Source organism: Perna viridis, chromosome 6 (genome assembly GCF_037379345.1).
Source record: "Perna viridis isolate PV_CMFRI_1.1 ecotype Kerala chromosome 6, ASM3737934v1, whole genome shotgun sequence".
Lineage (NCBI taxonomy): Eukaryota > Metazoa > Mollusca > Bivalvia > Mytilida > Mytilidae > Perna > Perna viridis.
The window spans coordinates 39,056,296-39,080,675 of record NC_142450.1 but is presented as its reverse complement, the minus strand read 5'-3'; the positions used below and the strand labels follow the sequence as shown (position 1 = coordinate 39,080,675).

General features: G+C 33.3%; 1 protein-coding gene across 1 annotated transcript; it reads left to right on the top strand.

Annotated features, from left to right (window-relative positions):
• The first annotated feature begins 19,880 nt into the window (after positions 1 to 19,880).
• On the top strand, positions 19,881 to 23,425 carry LOC148614894 (uncharacterized). Its single transcript, XM_088589390.1, has 3 exons — positions 19,881 to 20,421; positions 21,353 to 21,455; positions 21,811 to 23,425. The coding sequence occupies exons 1-2, from the start codon at positions 19,974 to 19,976 to the stop codon at positions 21,424 to 21,426; spliced, it is 522 nt and encodes a 173-aa protein (XP_088445516.1). The 5' UTR covers positions 19,881 to 19,973; the 3' UTR covers positions 21,427 to 21,455; positions 21,811 to 23,425.
• Positions 23,426 to 24,380: the final 955 nt, after the last annotated feature.

Here is a 24,380-nt window from a genome sequence, read left to right as displayed (position 1 = left end):
GCGCTTAATTCCAAAAATACAATTTATTTTCTGCTTGAAACTCCAAATAATATACAAGTACGTATGTTTTCCGAATTCATTGTGTATTGTTTCTCAACGAATAAAGTGTTGGAAGGGTCGGTACTTTCGGGATTTTGGTTATTATTTTTCGATTGAGATTGATCGAAATTATGTATCGGTAACAATGATAAACTTATAAAAGATATTACTGTCCGTAAGATGAAAATATTGCAGTAACTCCCATTCTCAACTTGGTGCTGTCTAGTTATTCGAAATGGGAAACCGTGGCCCAGATTATAAAAAATAAAGAAAACACCCTAGAAATGTTATTACATTTTTGTTATTTTTAAACAGATGTTTACGTCTAAACATTACAAATGACTTTCCTTATTGTTTATAATTGTCTCAATTCAAGTTGGCAAATGCTTTTAAATTTAAACAAAATGGCATTCTAGGTAGTCTCGAATGGTTGTACAGCCAACTCAACACTTTCCCGTCTGTCTTGGTTAACGTATGGCAATCTGTATTAGCATGCATGATTATCGACAAACCCTAATAAATACACGTGGCCTCGGATTTTAAAGTTTCTCGAATTAGCAGAGTCTCTGAACGTTTAGGTCTATAGCCTGGATGGAGGGTGGCTAACAAATATCCCTGTTATTTCTAATCAGTATCTTCACAACACAACCTTTGAAGGGCTCCGACAGCCGCTTTAAATATCAATATGATAGCTATAAACAACGATCCATTTTCCTACGCAAGGCTTCCAATAGTGAGGTACGAGTTCGTCTACCGCTGCTTTGAGCTTGGTTATATAACAGGTCCGGAAAGGGATCGGATGGGGTTCCGTGTCAGACAGTAACTGGATTTAGATGTGTCAATAGATACTGAATAATGCTAAAGGCACAGTGAAATTTGTTTTATTGAAATGTTTTGTACATTGTTGAGATGTTGACAAGTGTTTTATTTGACGATGGCATCCAATTTAAAGATTAAATATTTGATTACTAAAATAATGTGTAATCATTTGAATGGGTAAATATATCACGCTAGAAAGGATGAACCATACGAAGAAAAGAAAGTTAAAGTAGAAAACTTAAACGTGGATTTTGAAATACGAAAAAAAAAACAAAACAAAACAAAATGAACGAATTCCAGTAAAAATGCCGAAATGGTCTATATGCAAAACATACAAAGAGAACTACCGAAATGCTATTTCCTCAGCTTTCGAGTTTTAGAACAGAACCCATAAACAAAAAATTCTTTCCATAAAATGCCCATGACATCGCTCATTTCAAGCCGTAAAAACTTTGTATGTAATAAGATGCTGAAATATAAATTAGTTGTGCATGTTTTGTGAAGGATCACCTCTTTCGTACTATTTGTTTTCCAACGCAAGGCTTCTGAACACCATCCAAACCCTTTCCGGACCTGTTATATAACCAAGCTCAAAGCAGCGGCAGACGCACTCATGCCTCACTTACTATTGGAAGCTTTGCGTAAGAAAACGGATAGTACGAAAATGACGATGATATTTCTGTTCATAACTCGTAAACCTGAATAGGTAATTCTGGGTAAAAGGTTTCGCTGCAGGCCTAAATAAAATACCTATTTTGATAGACAAGTTCAAAATAAAATATGACAATTAAGTGATAAAATAATCGTTGTCATCCCATTAAAAGATAGATATCTTACGAACTGAGACAGACACGATCGAAGCTGTTATCATTTTTATACCCCGTTAGTCTATACTATTGGAGAGTAATTCAATATCCATTTTCAGTTATATGTATGCATTTGTGTATTTGTTCTCAGTTGCTACATAGAATGTTTGTACCTATTTGTTTTCTTCACTTAATCAAGACTTTTGTGCTTTCGACGATTTATCAATAAACAAAGAAAAAATGAATTTGAAGGGTGTTTAAAAACAAACAAAACAAAACAAACAAGCATAAAGAAAGGGAAAAAAAAGAAAAAAGAAGTCCCTCACACTATCGGTGAACCCGATTTTTAGTTTTCGGTGTTTATATTCGGTTTCATATAGCTTGACGTGATTTCTGTTTATTTTTCTCGTTTATCTATGTCCTTTGACTTTCAAGTTTAGATACTGATTTAACCACGTCAATCATCGAAAAGACCTGATTACAAAATTACCATTTGTTTATAAAAATACAGACGTTGATAACAACCATTAAAATGAATCAAATGGGAATTTTCATACTTGGACCCATCCCGCAGCACTCGATTTTGCAAGTTTGGTCACATTTTAATTAAACATTCTGATATTTTGTTTGAGTATTGCAATATGGCCGAACTGTCCAGTCGCACCTGTGTTGAAAATACTAGATATTTTTATAGGTAAAATGGCGGGAAATCTTACAATTATCTGCTTTGTACCTGACAATGGACATCGACAATAACAAAGGTGTGAACAAACTTTCCACCAGATTTCACTTAATAACCCTTATCAATTTTATTTGCATCAATACTCATTTATTTTTGATAAATTTACAAATTCTTAACAAAAATATTATGGCATAATATTTGATAACATATGTTGAAGTAGTGTCGGCCTTCATTTGTGGAAAAACGACCCATAGAAAGTGTGCTATAGGTGGGGATTATAAAGGTCTACTTAGCGTTACAAGACACCATGTAATGATGTTTACAGAGTGACATAACCGCGTAAACAAAAACGATTATCAATAGAAATCGTTCGTATTTATTGATAAATGGATAATTGAATTTCTTTTGTCTGTCTGTTACAGCTGTTTGGTAAAACAGTATTTGTCTCTTACGAGAAAGCAACTACAATCATGTAAATGATTCTACATTTTTGTGGATATATTAGTCACCAAGTTAATTCGGCTGTAGTATAGTAATATCGCGTCCTTCTATACTTTCCTATTATTCAAAACTGTTTGGCGTCCGATAGCAATACTTTAACATGTATCAATCCATTGCATCCCAAATGATCAAAGTTGCATGTCTTAAGTTACAACAGAAATATAAATTTCCAAAATATGAGTTACAAACCCAGGATTTCTTAGACAATATACAATCTGATCAAAGACACAGGCTACAATTTCTATTGATCTAAAAAATAATACTATAAAAGCGATACTCGACAGTTTTTCCTCGCTATTGTTTCGGCTCGTGTTTCGGTAATTTGGGTGATCTCCGGTTTAATTTTAAATAGTAGGATTTCAATATCAGCCAGCACCTGCTTCGCCGGTAAAATAAGTAATTTTCAAAAAACCTAAAACCCATTACATTACCTGCCAAAAACAAATATAACTGCTTGAAGTTATGTTTTTATCTTCTAATATCCTACTCAAATGGGAGATAAATATTCTTTGAAGACATCTTGACAAAATAATCACGCGTAACACTTAATCCGATTTAAGAATTATTTGGAAACATCTTCATTTTTGCCGTTATTTAAACAGATGTACACTATTACAATTGTTTAAATAGTCGCTAATGGAAAAAATTGAAAAAACATATGTTCATATTTAATGTTAACATAACGGTATCATCGTAATATGATAAACAATTGTATTGTAAATAAAGGACAGTCGTTCCTGACTTTTCTGTTAAGTCTTTATGAAGCGGATTGTCCAAAACAGAGGAAGGTTTAGATCTGCACCACGGCAATGCTTTAGAAGCGAAGCGTCAAAAATTCTAATAGTTACCAATAATGCAGTTCCTTGCGTTATGTTTGGGAGCATATTGTAACGTATATAGGTAATCGTGTTCACTTCGGAATACCAAATACTTTGATGTTCAGAAATCTTGTTGTTGACCAGATAAGCAGATTCTATAATCAGTTAAAATAATCCTAACTGCTTAATCTTTGAAATCGGATTACTGATTCATCAAAGTTATGTTGCATATTTAATCAGTAGATTTACTCCCTTGTTTAGAATATTTATTTAAATAGATAGTTATCGCATTAGACTTAGTCTTTAGATTTGTATTCAATCTTAAGCTTGAAGTAAACAGAAGAAAGTTTAAATAGACAATTGTGTCAATCATTGGGCATGTCTATAACGGTATTAACATCGCCCTTATATTGGAGTAGTCTTCCACATGACCAAAACAAAAAAACAAAAAAAAAAACGCACAGTATAACATAGAAAAGAAAGCATTTTCAATCGATCATGCCGTAGTGACAAGCAGTGCAAGTGAACTGTGAGGAATTACCCCCTCGTACGTGTTTTCAGAAACATATTTTTACCGGCATGAAAGGTAAAGCTTGAACAACATCATCAAGAAAGTAACACATTTCTGCTAGATTTATTGGGGTTAAATTTTGATATGATTTTTATGTAAATATTAGTGCTCAGTCTCCATCGAACTGAGAAAAGTGAGCATTTTGATATCCTTTGTCAAAACTTGATCTTCTTGAACTGTTTAATCATGCATAAAATATCATGTTACACCTTTTCTGTGTTGTGAAATATTGAAAAATGTGGATACTCAAAAACATTTGTCGTCGATGAATTTCCGATTCTTTCGCACGCTACTTATCCTCTTTAACAGATGGCAAAATTGTGGCTCGACGTCTACTCAGCAATATATCTTGTACGCCAAATTACTCCCAAAAGTGTATAGAAAAATATCGCAGGATGCGTTGAGTAGTAGCATACATATTTCATTATTTTTTTTATGAAAGATACTCATATTAACGTTAACATTTCGTAAATTTTCTGCCACTTCAAATCATAATATACCTCCGATAATTGCTTCGTATATACTAGCTGAAGGTTTACAGGTTTTACCAGTATTGTTTCACTGTTTGATTAACATCGTTGTTGCTAATAACTCGAACATTCGTCCTCTTCTTTATGGCATACATAATTGTTTCTTTGTGCGTGTGGTGTTTTTCTTTTTCACATTGTCTTAAATTGTCAGTTGAGACCGAGATTAATAACATGATATTGTCAACAGACTTTGGTTTGTAAAGGTGCATTTTGAGCCGTTAGAATGATGATTGGGTATCCCGTTTTGAATCAATTGAAAATCAAGTTAAATAACCGGTGTGAATCATCTTCTGGAACAAATTAATACTCCTCTTAAATCCATCAATTCACGCCCAACAATGAATAGATCTTTTTTCTTAAATCACAATCAAATCACTGCCACTTAATCAATGTCCACCTTTGGGTGGAAATCTTAACGCTTTATGGTCAGTGGCTATTGTTACAGATGACAGAAAAATAAACAGGATTTACGTGCTATTATAGGGACAAGACAGGATTTTCAATGTTAGCTGTAAAGAGGAAACATGTTATCTGCTTAAATACAAATTTAATAGGGGGTATCCAGAAAAAGAGTTACTGGATCCATTACTGTAGGAGATAGATAAGACCTTAATGTATTGGGTAATCCGCGATGTATGTACATGCACATGCATGGCCGCTTGTACCGAGAACTTACGTAAATGCAAACAACCTTCTAGGTAGAGAAGTACAACTTAATGATTTAAAACAGGACAGTTATACCTGTTTATCAGTCATTTAACACTGGGCTAAAGAAAACTTTTTACAAACGGTCTATAGGACTCAAATTGTATTGATTTATAGGTTAAACACTTTTTAATAGGAAAACGAATCAGATAAAAAAGATGTTACATTAAAAAGGTTTTTAAAAACAATTTTGTATAATTTAAACATAATTTTAATCTCTACACAAAGCCTTAACCATGAGTGAATAGTTAACTGTGATCGTTGACCAGCGTCCTGAGGTTATTCTAGGTCGGTTCGAGGCGAATGACAGAGGTTATGTAAACACTGTTCACATATGTACATTTAATATAGTTCTGATATGTATATCTTTGGTTTGGAGAACCTTAATTAAAAGCTGCTTAGTCATCGTTGTAGCATACATAATGACCAACCTTCAGTTTTATTCTCCAAACTGTCCGTAACCCTGCTGTTCTGTTTGAATTTAGGAATATTTTTTCTTAAATTGAACTGTCAGGTAGCCACAGGATGTATGGAGAGATATTGTTCTGGTCAGATTATTTGTTTAAACTGCATTTTTCATCTTTTACAAATAATTCTCTCATCTCATTTTACTGTGCAAACTTTGAAAGGCTGGTCGAATTAACCCGAAGTGACCGTTTGATACTCCAGTGTCTGACCATTGGATACGTTTTATTATGTTTTGACCCGGTAGGTGGTATGACCGGGTAGCTAAGGTTAGGTTTAGTTGTATTGTAAACAGACAGAACTTCAGACGGACACAGGTGTGTAAACATTCACCAAACATCTCTGTTTACGTTCAGTTTAATGAGTTCCGTCTTTTTCAGACTTGAAAGATGTTTGTGAATATGCAGAATGCGCCTGATTTTAAACCCCAGTAATCGTTAAAAGCTAAAAACGGTCAAGGTACACGTACATGTGTGGATAACCTCCATTATCGTAATCTACATATTCTTTATCAGGTTGACCATGTTATGGTATAGGCCTGGAGTCATAGGGACTTTAACTATATGTTGTCTGTGAGGGTTGCTGGCCTCCACTAACCCCACTGACATTAAATTTTTATTCTGTTGATATATGGACTATTTTTGAGAAACGATTCTTTGCTAACATTTGTAATTATTGTCATGACAAAGATTTTTTTATTTCATTCTGCAGTGGTTGTTCATGCTTGTTTGAGTCTCTTACATATGTTTTAATGAATAACACAAAGAAATATTCCTGTTTACTCTTCTATCGTACTGCATGAACATATTCCTATAACTTAAATTGCGCACTTATTTTAATGCACCATTTGGTCTACAGTTGTAATTTTACTAACAGATTAGCGTCATGGTTAGAATAGAATACTTGCGACCAATGCACATGTATCTTATACAAACTTTCATTTGTTTTAATTTCAAATCTGCCATGATAGGAAGTATAATTAGGACGTCAGAAAATGTCAGAAATGAAAAATAGTACATCTTGGGTAAATAAAAGCTTCCTAATTCTTATTGCGATCATTCAAAATCAATATTCCTGCTTTTCGCGCATTGGGTTTTAATGAGGTGTCCAGTTATTTCAGGATCTGCTTTAATGATAACGGCATCAAAAGAACGTTATCTTTAGAAGTTACAACCACAGCATCTGGATAGTTCCATATTTACACATTATGATGTCTGGAAAGTTTCTAAGAGAAATAAACCTATAATTAATTCATTCAACCAATTACAAATTACGTTAAGATCATTACGAACCTTTCTGATTTTATTAATTGTGTTAGAGAATAATCCTTTGATGTGGGTAACTGATCAATATTTTGGAAGTCTTCACACCATGGCGAGATAAGTCATTGTTCCATTCATATCAAAGCTGCATCAAATTAATAATGCCTAATTTCATGAAGATCATAAAAAAATTATGCATAAATGATGTTGTGTTAACATTAAGTATTTGCCTCCATTTTAATTACATGGTGTGACGTCATTTATCAATTTAACTATTTCCAAAGACAGACTAACTGAACGACATCGGAATTCTCGGTTCGTTGTCTTCAGATCAGAGGTACTTTTAGCTTTGGGCATTTAGCGGTCTAACTTAAAACGACTGGTCCCTAAATCACATGATTTACTTGTACTAAATGGTTATACTTTACATAGAAGTGACAATTACATCAAATGATTTAGTAGTACAACATTAATTTCACACTTTGTTAGTACTATCCTGTCAAATATGACCTGCGGTAAAACTTTGGCGGTTCATTCATGGTTCTTAGCAGTACATGTAGTATTCTTGATCCTTAGGTATAGCGGTAAATTAGCAGAAGTATTGACCTTGTTTGAATTGTAGAGTAGCCATGAAATCTAGTGAAATTTATACACATTTTTGAACTATATCTATTAACCTTGGTTTTATCCTAGGTTAGAATGACCCTTTTTAAAAATAGGTACTTGTATCACAAATTAAAAAAAAGTACAAATTCATCTTAGAATTATGAAAACAAAGAAAAGGATGGTAATCCGAAACTAAATAAGGTTAAGGAGTGTAATATGTAATAATATGGGGTAGGTATTGCCTAAATCAGCGAGCACCGTGAGCTTTACTATATATGTACCGTCTGTGCGAGACTCGTAAAAATAATAGTGGACATTACAGAGAGGGGGGGGGCTACCCGGATGAAAACTTTTGCTTCCAAACAAGATAATGATTGCCTTTCCTATCTTAGAAAACCTTTGCTTCGATTTTGATAAAATAATCGGAGTTATATTTTTTTTCCGAGGTAGGTTAGGTTTGGACAACAACAACAGTGGAACAGCGGAGATACACGTACGTACATCCACGTGGTTTTCCCCGAAGGTTTTATAAACATAACATTCACTTCTTTAAATGAGTAAAACAAATTAGAAAAGACTTGAAAACTATCAGAAAAGATGAATCTATTTTTACTGAAACGTAATTTTAACCTATATTTTTTTATTTGTTTGACTGAAGGAAATGATGAATTTTCTCCGTAAGGACAGTCACTTTTTGTTACTTCCGGGACATGACTTTTTTCATTAGTATATTGGGGAACCTTAAAGGAAATTTAGAATGTACACGTAATAACGGTAGAGCTCATACCGCTTCGCTATAAAGTCCCTAATAAAGTGATGACCATTTGATTCTTGTTTTTTTTTTTGCCTGGAAAGATCGGAAATAAATATTTTGGACACCACTTCCTAGAAAATAAAAAAAATAATAAATTTTCTTTAAGCGTAAAGCATTTGAAAATTAATTTGCTGATTCGCAATTTTTTTAAAACCAGCTCCTCTCAGAATTGCAAACATTCTCCGCAAGCGTAATGCTACCAGAAAGTTACATTTATAATTATGATACATATAAAAGTTGTATCCGAGATTATGACAGTAAAGATAAATAAGTCGAGAAAATTTCGTTCTATTCTATTGGAAAATATTTCCTTCAATTATTTTTAGTATAGATAACTTTACGACCAATATTACTTCTCCCCTTGTTCAACCTCCTTCGTTCCTTTTATTGGTTCTCAAATGTATATTTAAAGGGACATATCTGATGCATTTACAAAAAAAAAAGAATATCGAGGTACCACCTTCTGCATTTTTTAGGTTGGTCTGTTTTTTGTTTGTTTTTTTTTTTAATTATTCAGATTTCTATTAAGAGTAGCTGAGCATGTTTGTTCGGTTGTAACATCTGTTTAAACGACTGCCTAGTCAAAGACAATTCCATGTGGTATTTATAACTGTATCAACCTTGCCGAAGATAATAATTTTGTAATGATTACGGTCATAACATCTGGTTTGGTCTTTGATAATACTATCATGGATTTAATGAACATCTCAAAAGGATCAAAGACATGGTAACTAGATTGTAGCTGGTCATTTACGAACCTGCTAAAATCGTATTAAAAAGAGAAATTCTCAAAAAATATTAATCACCGCAACCGTAACTCAAAACATTGCTATTTTCATATTGGTCTACAAAATTATTATTGTGACCACGATAAAGTGTACAAATGGCTATATGACGTTTTAAACGTGGCGATTAAACATCTGTTTCAAAAGGTAATATAGAATAAATATTATTGCGGCAACACGTTTTACACATATTAAACAACCTTTGTCCACTATATATGGTCAGAACCCCGCTCCTGGCTTTTAAAAGTTTTTTTCCTTTTTGTATCCATTGTTCGTTGTATTGTTTCTTGTCCCGGGGTAAGTGAAGGACCAGAAATTCGCTCTGTGTAAATGAACACTTTAACCAAGTACTATAATTGAACATTTATATCTTGAGGGTCTAGCGGTTACATTTGTATGTGTCTGGATACATTTACTAAATTATCAACTAAGGCGGTAAAGACCTATTCCGTTACGATTTCTCCAACAGTTAATCCGTTGGACGCGATAATTAGCACACCACATGAAAAGCGGAAGGGGCTATCTTTGATTTATAATTTTGGCTTTGAACGACTTCGACCAACCACAGGCCAACAAATTATAATCCATTTACTTTGCTAGAGATTGCGATCTTTATGATAATTGCTCGTAAATTACTTATAGTGTTTTATATTGTACTCCTTATGTCCAGAGGGTCGTAGCGGTAGATATTTAACGGTGCGGTATTTTTGTACCAACTGAAATAATTTATTGTCATTAGAGTGGTTTACGAGATAAAAGTTATACAACACACTGGTGTCCTTTTGTCAAATATTTCAGCCATGAGGTGACAAAGACCAGCTACTATATGATACGTTTTGCCAATGTTAAAACTGGCTTCAATAAGTAAATGTTTGAGCCAAGTTAAACGTAATTAAGTGCCTTTCCATCTATAAGATTGATTGATTGATCTTTGGCATTCATTTTTTGTAAGTGTCTGTAATTCGAGGTATAAATTATATGAAATGCATTGCAATTTCATCATCAAAGGGTTGACCCTACTTTTCTATTCCGTCCAGTAACTTTTAACTCGCTTTTGTGCATTCTCTGACACTTCTTGGACGTCTTCAATAGACCATACCTATCTGCCAATATTGTCAAATTCGTGTGTTATATCCGAGATTGTTGTTTTCCATTTTGCCTGATTCTTACAAATTTCAATATTGAAATACGTGGATATTAGATACGAGTTTTAGAAATTTAGAAAAAAAAATAATGCACCATGACATATGACAATCGTCTATTTTCATTGTTTTAAGCAAAGGAATGTTATGTTTATTTATTTATTTATTTATTTATCTTTTTTTGGGGGGCGGGGTATGACCCTATAAGTGAATAAGGGACCCAAAAAAACTGAATGTAATGTTTGCAAAGTGGAATAACGTTAAAGTCTGAAATTCAATTTTCAATATCAGCACAATTATTCCAATAACGGCATCCATTAGTTTTTACTAAGGATTTTTATTTGGAAATAAAAATCATTGTAAATACCAATGATATAGATGTTGCAAATTTCGGCATATTGTTCACGTGTCTTATATGGTAACCACTCATCGGCAGTATTAGAACCTAATAAAGTAATACATAAGATCAAGATTAAAAGTATAATTGTATACAAAAGAATTATGGATAAAAATTGATATTTTCTGGTTCAATATGATGACAACAATCCAATATTGGGATCACAAAAATTTGTTATACCACTAAAATATCATTGGGCTTGGGTTGGATATATCATACCATCGCCCAATAATAGCTTGGGACCCTTTTTTCTGGACTCCCTTCCAAAATCTCGGGATCCACAGCTGCATTATGATATTATTAACTAATTGCACTCGTATTCGACCCAAAATACTAAACCTTCATTTGTAAACAAAGTGTAAACATTTCGTAGGTGAAAAGGTGTTTAAGAAATAGTACATGCATTACATCAAAAATGAATACCGCAAAAAGTTTTGTTATTACGAAAATGATGCACCGGGCTTGTCGAAGAAATCGTAACGGCATTGATATACATCCCATAGAAGAAGAGTCTCATGGTCTACATTAATGTCCTATTACATAAGTCTACCCATCGGCAACTGCGGTATATTAAAAGAAGGCGGTTTATCTGAGTGGCCATACTAGTAATTGCGTTACTATCAATTTACATAGAAGTGATGAATTAGTTTGTACCAACTGTAATAAATCGATTAACTACAAATTATTGCGGTAAACCAGGGTGTATAATTGTATCATTGTCTGATTTAAGAATAAAATTTCAAAGGTAAGCAGTTTACAAATATTACGCAACTGTTGTCCGAAACATAAAAAGTCTCATAAATCTGTAAAATTTTACAGGGTTTAAGTAAGAAGTGGATACTTTAATGACGAACGAAAATCATATAGCAAACAACGAACGATCTTACACTAAGTACAGTTTTTAATTGAGATTCATGGGTTTTGGATGAACATAAGTACGCTGCGTGTTTTGACCAGTTCGATCTTTACTCGGATTTGCAGGGCAAAAAAGCTTTCCAAATTGGAGACCAAAGTAGAGGAACAACCATAAGATACTGAAGGGATGGGGCCTGACAGTTTTTGGAAGTAAAGAGTCTGGCCCTGTAAAGGTTGAAAATAAATACTCTGGCCTACACCTTCTAGGAAGTGAATAAATTCCCTGATCTCAGTCTAGATACTTTATACAGTGAATCGAGAATAAATAATCTTGCGCAGATGTGGTTGAAAATACTTTTTTTAACCCGAAAAAATTCAAAAATAAATATTCTGACTACACAAAATTTGCGAGAACCTCCCCCCTTTCAGAATCGAATGGTCTCCCTAATAATGTTACTTGGATACCGCCTGTAGTTGACGACAATGCAACATGCACGGCGAAATGACGCATGGTTCTCGAATACTTAGCGCATGTAAGAAGTTGTCCATTCTCGCTACCAAAACATCTGAACTTTTGACAGAACGTTGTTTGGGGTTTACTATAATCTACCACAGTGTTACATGTACTATGCGCTTTGTTAGTCACAATTCATGTACAATGCGTTAATTCGTTAATGCATTTAATGTAAAATTCAATTTCGTACGGAGAGTCCTATTTGATTTTCTGAAATGAAAATATATTAAATTATACAATCATGTTTATGCACATTTAGCATTCAATTTGTTTTTGGAGCGTCCCAACACTCTATTGAAATTGAGAATAAATCTCATTTACTACTGTAATGTTCTATTACGTCAACCATTTTCCAGTAATTTCCTGTAGGCAAGTAGCGGTTCGGCTTGAAAGGAAGCGGTTTATTTGAACACTGATAGCATAAACGACTTACTATCATATTACACTCAAGTGGCAAATTCTTTCTTAGTTTCAGTAATAAGTCGATTTACAACTAATTATGTTGGTAAATAGAGACTACAATGCTATTAATTTGTTTGTATCGGTGTAAAATTTCAAAGTTTGAAGCGAGCCGGTATTGCGCAACCGTAGTCTGTAAAATGAGAGAAACGATTTGTAGACATTTGGCGACGGTATAGAAGCATGTCGTGCAGTGTCACTGTGGAGGGTTATATGGCATTGGGATGTATCATCGTTTATACAAAGGTTTGATATTTGATTTGAACGTAAAACATGAGGCAGTGGATGTAAAAAGAGATAATTACGTGTAAAAAATACGCGGGGGGTGTAACTCAATATCACGATCAAATATATAGTGTATCATTGGTTATCATACTTTCTATCCTTTTGTCTTGTTTCAAACTCCAAAAAAATCACGATTTTTTCTCTTCTTTTGTTTAATAGTTGACAGCTACTGTTGCATGGTCGCACTATTGTTGTTGTTTTTATAAAGGTATACTTCCACTTTATTGTTTCCTGGCATGTTATCATTGGCCCTAACAAAGAGCAGTGGCCTCATTTAGGCTGCTGTACACACACACACGTACAGCGATTCCCATAAAAAATCAGCTGCAGACCCTTCTATGTGGGGGCAAATCTTCATATTCATTGTTCTTTCTATAATGACAATATTTTGACTGTTGTAAATGGCACTGCCAGGGGCACATTTGGCGGTGAAGTAAAAAACTACGGTTTATTTGTATTGAAAGGACCCCTAATGACTACAAGTAATTTAACACCCGTATTATGATACAATACATAATAACTAGTAATAATTCATTAAATATCAATTGTATCATATTTATATATCCTTTCGCGTTTTGAAGTAGCGAGTTGTGTCCCTTGGCTATGTAAGTGACGACACTTATGTTTAAAACGAACAGTGAGGCGATTACATGGGTGTGAAAACTCTGTATAAACCTTCAATAGAGTGCTAATAAAGAAAAATAAACAGAAATGTTAAGTTGGTTTTAAGTCAAGGGGCATGTGTGGTATCAATTTGCCATGTATAAACCATTATCAAATAACTATTTTGAGATCAAAGAACAGCTTAAATGCATCTGCGCACGAATTGCACAATATGGCGTCCCTACTTTTTAGCGACCGTTAGGTAATCGACCTCTGACCTTTCACGGATAAATCGTGCATGATCCTCAACGAGATAGTTTCAGTGATGCTGTTTACACCGTTGAAAGTAAAACAAATGAAAACAAAATCAAAACCCCGTATTAGAACAACATTCGTGTTATCAATGACCAAATAAAAAAAACATACCAGTCGGTATATTTAAAAGGATGTAAAAAGGTCTAATTCTTTGCAAGTGACTTTTTTATATTACACAGCCTAAAACTGAGGATATAAGAGTGAAATGTAGTGTGTGTGTGTAAATGCATGAGGGGCTCATATTAGCGATCGTTAGGTTGCCGTTATGAATTAGTGAATTACATGCCATGATATTTCATTGGTACCAAGATCTTGCTAGAGATCATGAGAAACATCTGTGATCGAAGGACGAAGTTTGGCCACGAAGACACATAATAGGAGATTATCAAAGCCTACCTTTAACTTTCTGACAACAATAAATATGTTTACCACTTACAGGTGTAAACTTGTTAAATAAAATTAGTTTTCTATCATAATTAGAATCTTAACGACGGAATGACTGACCATGAAATAGGTCAGATTAACCACAATCGAAATGCCTGTGGTAGTGTTGTACAGTCCGTCTTGTTGTTTGTGGTCAAGAAGTTTGATGACAGAAAGGACCAGTGATGACAATATCTTTAAGATCGATCTCCTTTGAGGATATTTTATAAGATTTTGTCTTTTTGACAACGGTTTTAACCTACTGTGAGAACATGCAATATATATCTGTGCCATTCTCTGACAATTGAAAATAACAAAAAAAAAAAAAAAAAAAAAAAATGCGTAAAAGTGCAATTCCGAGGTTGAGTTATCTGTGTATCACTACCAAGTTACCAAGTAATGATACACAGAAAGCTTTTGATCTGCTTCGGGAATAAAGTATTAAATTGACATTTAACTCGTTGAAGAAAACATGTTTCCATGCAATTGTGAGTTCATTTACAATGTAAAAGGGAAAAAACGTGAAGATAACAAAAAAGGAAATAACATCTGCATAAAGACTACGATTTTTTTAACAGTTTTCCATGGTTGTGCTAATTCTTTAGACATGAATTGTTCTCTTAGGATTACAGCCACTTCTTGGTAAACGTCTGCCACGTGCGGCACGCCTAAATGTCAAATAATTTTTGAAAAAAATTGAGATGTTTTGCACACTTCGAACAATACCGATGCTTTCGCTTTCATTGTTCTGAACTTGACCTGTCGTTAGTTAATATTGGAGTACAATATACCGGTCACTAGTTTGTCATATCGATCACTAGTCACCTGTTGACAGGCCGTCAGGTACCAGATAGCAGGTGCCATGCTGTGTTATCATTTTACAATACTTTGTCAAACGAGGAAGCAAACAAATTGTGACCATTGTCCCGCAAACGGTTATAAATTCGATAAGAATTGTCATCTATCATTTCAAGAATCCAAGCTTAAGATGTATCAAATTCACTTTGTCTCTCAATACCCGCAAAACGTCTTAAAAAAAGATAAAAGTTTCTTGAAAGACCGGTTTTGTTTTGTGCAATGAGTAAGCATAGATTAAAAAAAATAAATTGCATAACAATTAAAAAAATATGCTATTCTAAAAAACTGTTCAGCTTTAAAGGTAGGATTGTATCTTTTCGGATTACACTTATGTTACTTATATGGATCAAAGGTATTCCGAAGAGATCTGGTTGTCAATAGTACACATGATAACTGTAGATTGTCTTATCTACGTAATTTGTCACATATTTGATGTGGTCTTAGATAAAAACGATGTTAGGGCATTACGTTAACACCTTTTGTCGGTAAAAACGGGATAAAGTCTATCTTCTGACACCCTATTGATTGGTCTAATTGTACTTTGTTTCATCCGGCATGTTTACAAACAATTCTTCAAACTAAATATATTTGCAAGTTGATTTCGGATTATCGAAGTTCGTATCACTGGATAATTAAATTTGGTTGAACATTTTCGACTATAGATCGAGGTGTCTGAACCCGCTGAATAAAATACAAAAGAGAGAAAGTTACGGGTTCAAGACAGACGGCAGTGTTCTGCGGATAATTGACATATCTGTATGTTTCATTTACATACATGTATATGCAAATTTTACTTAATCCTTGATAATCATTGTTAATACCGGAACTGTCTGTACTGCACAACGAGTGTAGGATAAATGACTTCGTATAATACTTTAAAGCGCTTTATAATGCAAAACCTTCGTTTATACAACTTTGATGCTATTCATGTAACTACAAGGTCTTGCATAAAAGAATATTTTGACCACGGGATAGATTTAACCTTTGTCGAGTTCGTTCCCCTCGAAATGTCTGACTGTTGAGTCAGGAAATAGCGTTTTCCTTGTGGCATCACGTCTGAAGGAATCACGACTATCCGTTTAGTCTAGCACGGCAATTTATTGAACAGTTTATGGTGAAGGTCAATGAGGACTAATTAAGAACAAGTCCAAAGTGGTGAGTGCGTTAGAGGGACAGACGGCATCGTTATATAGCATTGATTGCTGTAGGGATCGTGGTCACATATTTTGACCTCCAATTCACAGCGTTCAAAAAACAAATTATATTTTAGCAGCAGTATTTATCTACAGTTGATGTACATTTCGACGTACCGTTACCCTCTCGTCATACCGTATTTAAGTTGACATCCTTGACTGACGTCTGTCCCTATTTATCTTTTTATGGTCCAATTTATTTGTTTCAAATATTTATAATCATTCTTAAGTATATAAATTGTGTTTAATCTACATCATTCGAAATATTATGGTCAATTACATTAACTGATTAAGGCCGTTATATGTGTCAGATAGGATACGATATCGACATGACAAAATTACGTCATTTTAAACTTTAAGCAAACACGTCAGTGTCTCGTATTGGGTCAATATTTATTCAGTATTGATCATGATTGACATAATTATTCGCGTGCGAAAACGAATAATTTATGCTTGGCGCGTAGCAAGAAATGTGTAAAAAATATGTTGATTGGTTTTTTTTAAGCAATGCGGATACTTTATAATTATTTACACTTCTTGTTTACAATTTATATTTGAATTTAGGTCTTCCTATGTATATGATTTTAATGCTGTTGATGAGAGATTATACCGAAATTTTCTGTAATTGTATGATTGGTGTTTTTGTATTTGATTGAAGTAAATATTTAGGAATGTTTTATCACTCACAGCACTAAAAAGTTAATGTCTTCTCGTCTGTTTTCCTTTTCATTGCTCCATTAAGCATTAAGAAAATATAACACAAACGTCCTGTTATTTTGTAAATCCTAGTTGTTTTTCCTGTTTGTTTAGATTTTACATGCATGTGATTTATGGATAAACATTTTAATTCCGGGATTATTGTTTTCACATGTCATTATAGTTTTTATTCTCTGTGTTAAGTATGGTTTGTCTTATTGTGGTGGATATCTGCATTGATCAGACTTAGTCTAGGGACGGATCTAGACAGTTTGAAAAGAAGGGGTGCCAGCGCGGTTCACAAGAAAAAGGGGGTGCTAGGACAATATTTGCCATTTTTGTCAATTTTACACATGAAAATGAAAAAATTCCCAATAAAAAGGAGGGATTACAATACCCAGAACCCTCCCCCTTAATCCGCCATTGTAGTAGCTCTTCGGTTCAGAATGCTTCACGAACGCAAATCAATATATCTTTATATTAGTATATTTTATTCCGTAAAGACATCTAACCTTTTTATTACGCAGCTGTCATTTTGCAACCAACATAAGATGAATTTTAAGACTATGTCGAGTAAAGCTTACTATTATGTCATAAAATTTCTACTTAATGGATTTTGCATTGACAATATGTTGACTCTATTTATGGCAACTTTCTTACAATCTTATCTTAGTTCAAATTTTGCCACGACATGTCTTGAAAACCATTCAACAACAAAAGCATACGGTTTGGAGGTGCTAATATTTCATATCTTATGATCTTGAAAACCATTCAACAACAAAAGCATACGGTTTGGAGGTGTTAATATTCCATAATACTTAGTCTCGATTTAATCTTTTGTGTGACAACTTTTATAATTTTGATGGTCGTTTTGTTCAAGTGTACCGAATTTTAATTTTACGTAGAATTTCACACTTTTGGGGCAATACAGAGAATTAATGACCGGAAATTACATTAATTGTCTGTTTAATGCACAATTAATGACTTTATTTCTTTATTCTTCCCTCGGGGTTATCAATAGGCCCTTTGTCGCGTTGATTTTAATGGTAAATTTTCCGTCATTCACAGGTCCATTTATAAGATCAAAATATCGAATAATGTCCTGTCGTAAAAAAAACTTTATGCCACAATCTGCTATGATGCATTTTTCTTTTTCAATAAAAAAAAGGTAGTTCTATTTTTTTGAAAGATTTGACAAAGAAAATCCTGCGTTTCCACCATCCGTTACCCAGTTCAGTTCAAGAACGTCGATATTTAATATCATAGCCTAGGACAAAGACAATCTTAGCACAAGAAACTTATAATCTTTACAAACATTCATTTCAATCATTGGGAATGGACATAAATACTTGAAAAGTCTTTGTTAAATAATGCAATATGTCCATAATATCTCGCCACCTGTTGCAGAGTACATAAGCGTCAACACGAAAAGTCAAATACCAAGGCTAATCTCAATGATATACATTGAGGAATGAATGTTCAAGATGACATTACACAAACTGAATTTCTGCATATTCAATAAATACATTTGGGAAACATCTGTCGTGTGCCATCGGTTCCTTTGTTTATTGGCGACTATTGAAATGACACTATCAAATATAGAGTTATCTTTCTTTATCCGTTTGTATTCAAAATGAAAAATTGACAAATGTAATATTCCTTGCAATATTTGAATTTTCCTTGCAACGAGCAATCGATTGCTGTTTTTTATTGCGATCATCAAATCGTTATTTGGTGAAATTAAGTTACTGTACGTACAGTCGTAATAAAAATTGATGTATCTTTACATGTATTTGTGATATTTTGATGCGAAAACATTTTGACAGTTTCATAAACAATAATATGGGTATTGATGTTGTGTATATAGATATTTGGTACCACAAAAGTTAGTTAAGGTTCATTATTACCTTTCGACAAATATGACCTCAATTTCATGTTTGTATGCAGTCATCATGAAATATGTGGTGAAATTGAAGCCATATTTATCGACTTTAACTCTTTCCTTTTTACTGGATTGCCCCATTATCCCCTTACACAGCACTACTCTTCACACTCGTCCGACCATCTGGTGTCACGGCTTACAAGAATACGTCCATTATTTCAAATGTTTTCTTTGCAAAGTTGTTTCTCTTGTAGTAAATGGACTCTTTATTAACTGGTGGAACAAATAATGCATAAGGTAATCGTTTTTCAAAAGGTCACGTAAACGAAAACAATTGTCCTCTGTTAATTTCATTAAATATATAATTGAAACTAAATCAACATCGTTGTATTTTTCACGCCTAATCATGTTATCGGATGTAAATTCATTGTTTATTGTACGTAGTTTATTTGATCCATTCATGTGTCATAACGAGTTCATTCTTAGCTTCGTTTCGCTTCACTGACCTAGAGGCAAGTGCCAACACGTTACAATCGTAGCTATATTTAGATCATAATCACTAGAGCATTACATTAATAGATTAGACCAACGTTTGCTGTTCCTTCGTTCTTATGTCGTATAACGTCGTATATTTGGTTATAAAAGTATACATGGTATACTAAAAAAAAAACTGCCGAGGTTCAAGATATAAAGCTTTCAACTAATTAATCGCTGTACCTGTGTGCGACTGAAGTATATATTTATTTCTTTTTCATACTATCATTTTACGCCTCGATAAATTATTTTGTAGCCACGCCTACCACGCATCTGATTGGTTGGTCTATCTTAAAGTAACGCTGCGTGTTGTAACAAGCTGCAGTTTAGTGTTAGCCATTTAAACAGAAGGATCGCGGAGAATTACTACATTGTCATTTACAAATACACACGGATAAAAACAAAATTTTCAAGATGCAAACACTTGCAGCCGATTCAAAAGTCCGTCGATGTCTGTTTGGACCCGTTGACCACGATGCTCTTAGAAAGGACTTAGACATAGCGTTAGCTCCTAACAACAGTGATTCGAAGAACAAATGGAATTACAATTTTGACGAGGATTCACCCTTGGATCATGTAGATGGTCAGTTCAAATGGGAAATAGTGGACACAGAGAAAGAATATATTCCTAATTTCTACACACGTGGATATCCCGTTAAAGTGAAAAGAAATGTGAATGACACAAGTGTTAAGAGTGCATCAGGAAATTTATCTTCTCTTTCCTTTAAATCATGTGAGAGTGAAACTTGTAACAGTTCGGACAAGTCTTCCGAGGAAAATACTGGTTCAGTTTCTAGTCAGAGCAGTGTGAATGTGTGCAATAAAACAGAAAAGAGAAAAATTAAACAGACGCAAATATCTGGTGAGTACTCTATCTAGGCCATGACTTGTTTACTGCGGAGTGCTGTTGACACTTATTCGACAAGCTAGGTCATCCACTTATCTCAAATTTACGCATCTACTACGCCCCAGTAGTATATACACTATATCGTTCGCTAGTAACACGTGTGTTACATTTTGATGGGAAAATTGCTTTCAAAACAGCTTTCTTATGGTCGGTCATGACACGTTTATGTTTATTGCTTCGTGTCAGATAAAAATAACCATTTGATAGAAATACACAGTTTTGTGTACTGACAGATCGATGAAATAGGTGAACTATAAAACTGTGTAAATTTTCATCTTGATTTCAGATCGAGTAAATGTATCTGAAATTAGGATGACTTCCATTGTTGGGATCAACGTGTTTATACATTGTTGTGTGTTTATTTGCGGGAAATGGCTTTTAAATTTGATTTGTAAAATATGATTGGTACACAAGTGTATCATGTTAGAACTTGTCCATTTCTGAACACTTCATAGGCGAACAAGTAGACTTTTGTACCTCCCCGCGGTTCCATTCATAACAAAAGGAAATTGGCACTGTACTGATTTTTTACTTTCGCGCCGTTGTTTTATTTTGATTCATCCATGGAGATACATCAACAGAGGTTGAGTAATAGACTTGGCAGTATTATAAATCCGTCATAAACTGTTGAACGGCACTTTTAAATCAATATTGTTTATTTCTATTGACAAATGTCCCAATATTCATGGCATAGTCATTGATGTTTATGATATTGATGTCCTGAAATTATTACATTGTTTTAATTTTTGAACTACTTTGCTTGTATATACAGTTACATGTTGTACACATAGTTTACAAATCATATATTGTTGATGATATTGAAAAATGTGTTTTAACTTGGTAGCACGAAACTGACATTTGCTGACAATTGCCTTTCCCGTTTCAGCATTTATGCCAAAACGAAAGAGAAGTCGGTCAGAGGTGACATCAACAGTAAGGAGCAAAGCCCCCAGATTATAAAAGATAATTATTTATTCAGTATATGATAGGTAAGTACTATTGTCATTGCATAGAATAAAATTATTTTTGTAAGAATTAACTAAATCAGTCACATTTGTCTTCTGTCTGGTTGTTCTAATCAATATATTAAAGTGAAATCAATGTTCATTGTCACAGGTTTTTGATTAGAATTAGCCTGAGAGTGTTTCTTTGTGTGAGAAATATGTGGATCATATTGAAATTGTTTTTATTGATCATTGATCATTACATTTTCCTAGAAACTTTATTTTCTTCTATCAAGTGAATGATTCATACTTGTATTGGAGCTAACATTAGTTCTGCAATAATTTTAATGATTTAGCCTCTTTCTATAAATTGTATTGATTGTTTGTTTTTTTTTTATAGTGCTAATCAGAAAAATGCAGACAGTAAAGAGAATTATGGATTATGTGGTTACCATAACAACCAGACAGATAGAGAAGAAGATATTGTAAACTCAGCTTGCCAAAAATGATGCTCTTGTTGAGGAGGATTTAATCTTGCCAAGATACATACAAGTCAGAGACAAAGCCACTGTCTGTGTTTTACTGAAACCCAAAATATGTGCAATTTTTTAACAAACACTGTTAAAAACTGTGAAAACTATGATCTCACTTAATTTATATTAATATTATATAACTATAACTATATGAGAGACAATATGGTTTGTGAAAGGTTAAGTATTTATTATCAAAGACCAACTGGTGAAAAACCAGATTTTATTTAACGAAAAATGTAGATATGTTTTAATATATTTCTGTAGTTGTTTTTTTCCCTTTTGTGTTGCGATTTTATTTATTTTGTTAGTGTCCTTCCTTGTATTCTAATTAGGCTACAAAATCAGAATGAGAAAAATGGAATTTTTTTGGAAGCAATATTAAAGTTCAGGAACCTTTTGATTTATATTCAATATTTGTTTTGTGTGCTGTTATGTATGTTCAAAACAAAAATCAGAAGACCAAAGTGAACTTGTGAAGTTTACATTTCTTTTTGTGTTTCAAAGTGTATAATGATCTCTTAAGTCCTCATCTACTGTTAGAAAGGAGCACTATATATCAATTGCAGACAAGTTTTATTTTCTAATTTGACTGAATATTAATGCTTCAAATGTTATGAAATTAAACAAATTTGTCAAGTGTCTTCCATTACAAATTAAGTAAACCAGATTCAACACTGTACAACAGTACTAAGCAGATATTATAGGGCCAACCATCCTAATGTAGTGTTCCAGCATTGTCACATCAAATGTTTTCATTTACCACCATTTTTATCTTCTGTATTCAGTGAACTAACTGTCATATTATTTTGAGTTGAGGAAATATATCTGTTCATAAGAAACATATTTGAAATTTGTTTTAAAATATCTACAGGGAAGATATTTATTATATGATTAAGATCTGACTTGATGTACTTCAATATGAAGTTTCATTGGAAAAGACATAAAAATATTAATTTGCTTAAATGGATTTTAAAATCTTTTTTTTTTAGAAAAGCATGTTCAATATTTTGCATGCCAGTTTTATAAGATATGTTTGTTATCCTAATGGTAAATATGCATAAGCATATGGATATTTTTTCGTTTTAAGTAAATTATTAAGCACTAGTACATTGGCTCTTGTAAAACTGAAAAACTGAATACCCTTTCTTTTCATTTAGCAAATTAGTATATGCTGAACAAAAATAGCAATATGGAGGCTGATTCAAGGGTTCTAGGGTTTGAACTGTCCTTTTATGAAAGGTTTGTTAAAATCATGCAAAATTGGGGTAAAAAATGAGAAAAATTCAGGAACTTACTTTGCCATAATTGTTCATAGTGCTGAGCACTTCTAAGGGAAGTAACTAGTATATTATTATGTCAAGTGATATGACAATTAGTTTATCTGAAGTCATCATACTTTGTTTTTGAGATGTCAAAGACATCTTGTTGTTATTTATTTGTTGTATAATGATACAAAAAGGAAAGTAAAAATGATAACTTTAATTTGTATTGTTTTTTGTTTGTCTATACCAGGGATTTATCTGAAACAACAAAATGTATTGGGAACTTGCATGTTGGTACATATATCTTAGTGTCTCTACACCTTTAAGATTTTACATCAAAAATATTATACAAAGAGAATTCATATCACGAATTTTGTTATCATCATTACATTTACTATTTCAAATATTGCATAAGAAGAGTCCAAACCTTAAATGATCAAAGAATACCAAGGAAAGAATAATACAACAACAAAAAAAAAAAACAAAAACAAAACAAAAAACCAAAAAAAAACTAGTATAATTACTGAAATACATCTCAATCCAAAATGAAAATGACTATTGATAATAAGAGATCATCACACAGTATATATAACAACTACAGTCAACTAGTCCCAATGGGTTGTCAACAACTGCAGTCAACTAGTCCCAATGGGTTGTCAATTTCTTTACAAAAGAATAAGGTTGTCAACAGAATATGAAAACATACATATGTAATAGGAAAAAGAACACGTGCAGCACCCCCCTCCCAACCGAAATAGAGCCTGATTAATAAGAACATTAAAGTCAATTAGAAATGCTTACTCGAGACTATATTGTACATCATTCAGTCGCGCAGACAGTTGTTGATAAGTATGCATAAATTTGTGGTATTACTTCAGAATCGGTCGGTCTAGCAGAAGTCGGGGTTGGACTCCTTTGTTTATGTTTGTTTCGTGCTAAATTCGGACAAAGAAGAACCTGGAACTCAATCTCAAGATACGCACCTGAGTCGTAAACATCAAATATGGTTGACTGCAAAATACTACTACTACAGAATAAAATACAACGTGTCCTTGACATTGAAGGATTATATAATCTGCTTGTAAACATCACACATGAGTCATACGCACCTCATTTTGCTTAGGTCTTCAATTCTACTACAATACATTACGTTTAATCATAACAAACTACTTTCT

Coding starts and splice junctions, on each gene's coding strand:
- LOC148614894 (XM_088589390.1), top strand. CDS start 19,974: ATGCAAACACTTGCAGCCGATTCAAAAGTCCGTCGATGTCTGTTTGGA. Junction 20,422..21,352: donor TAAACAGACGCAAATATCTG/GTGAGTACTCTA, acceptor TTCCCGTTTCAG/CATTTATGCCAAAACGAAAG.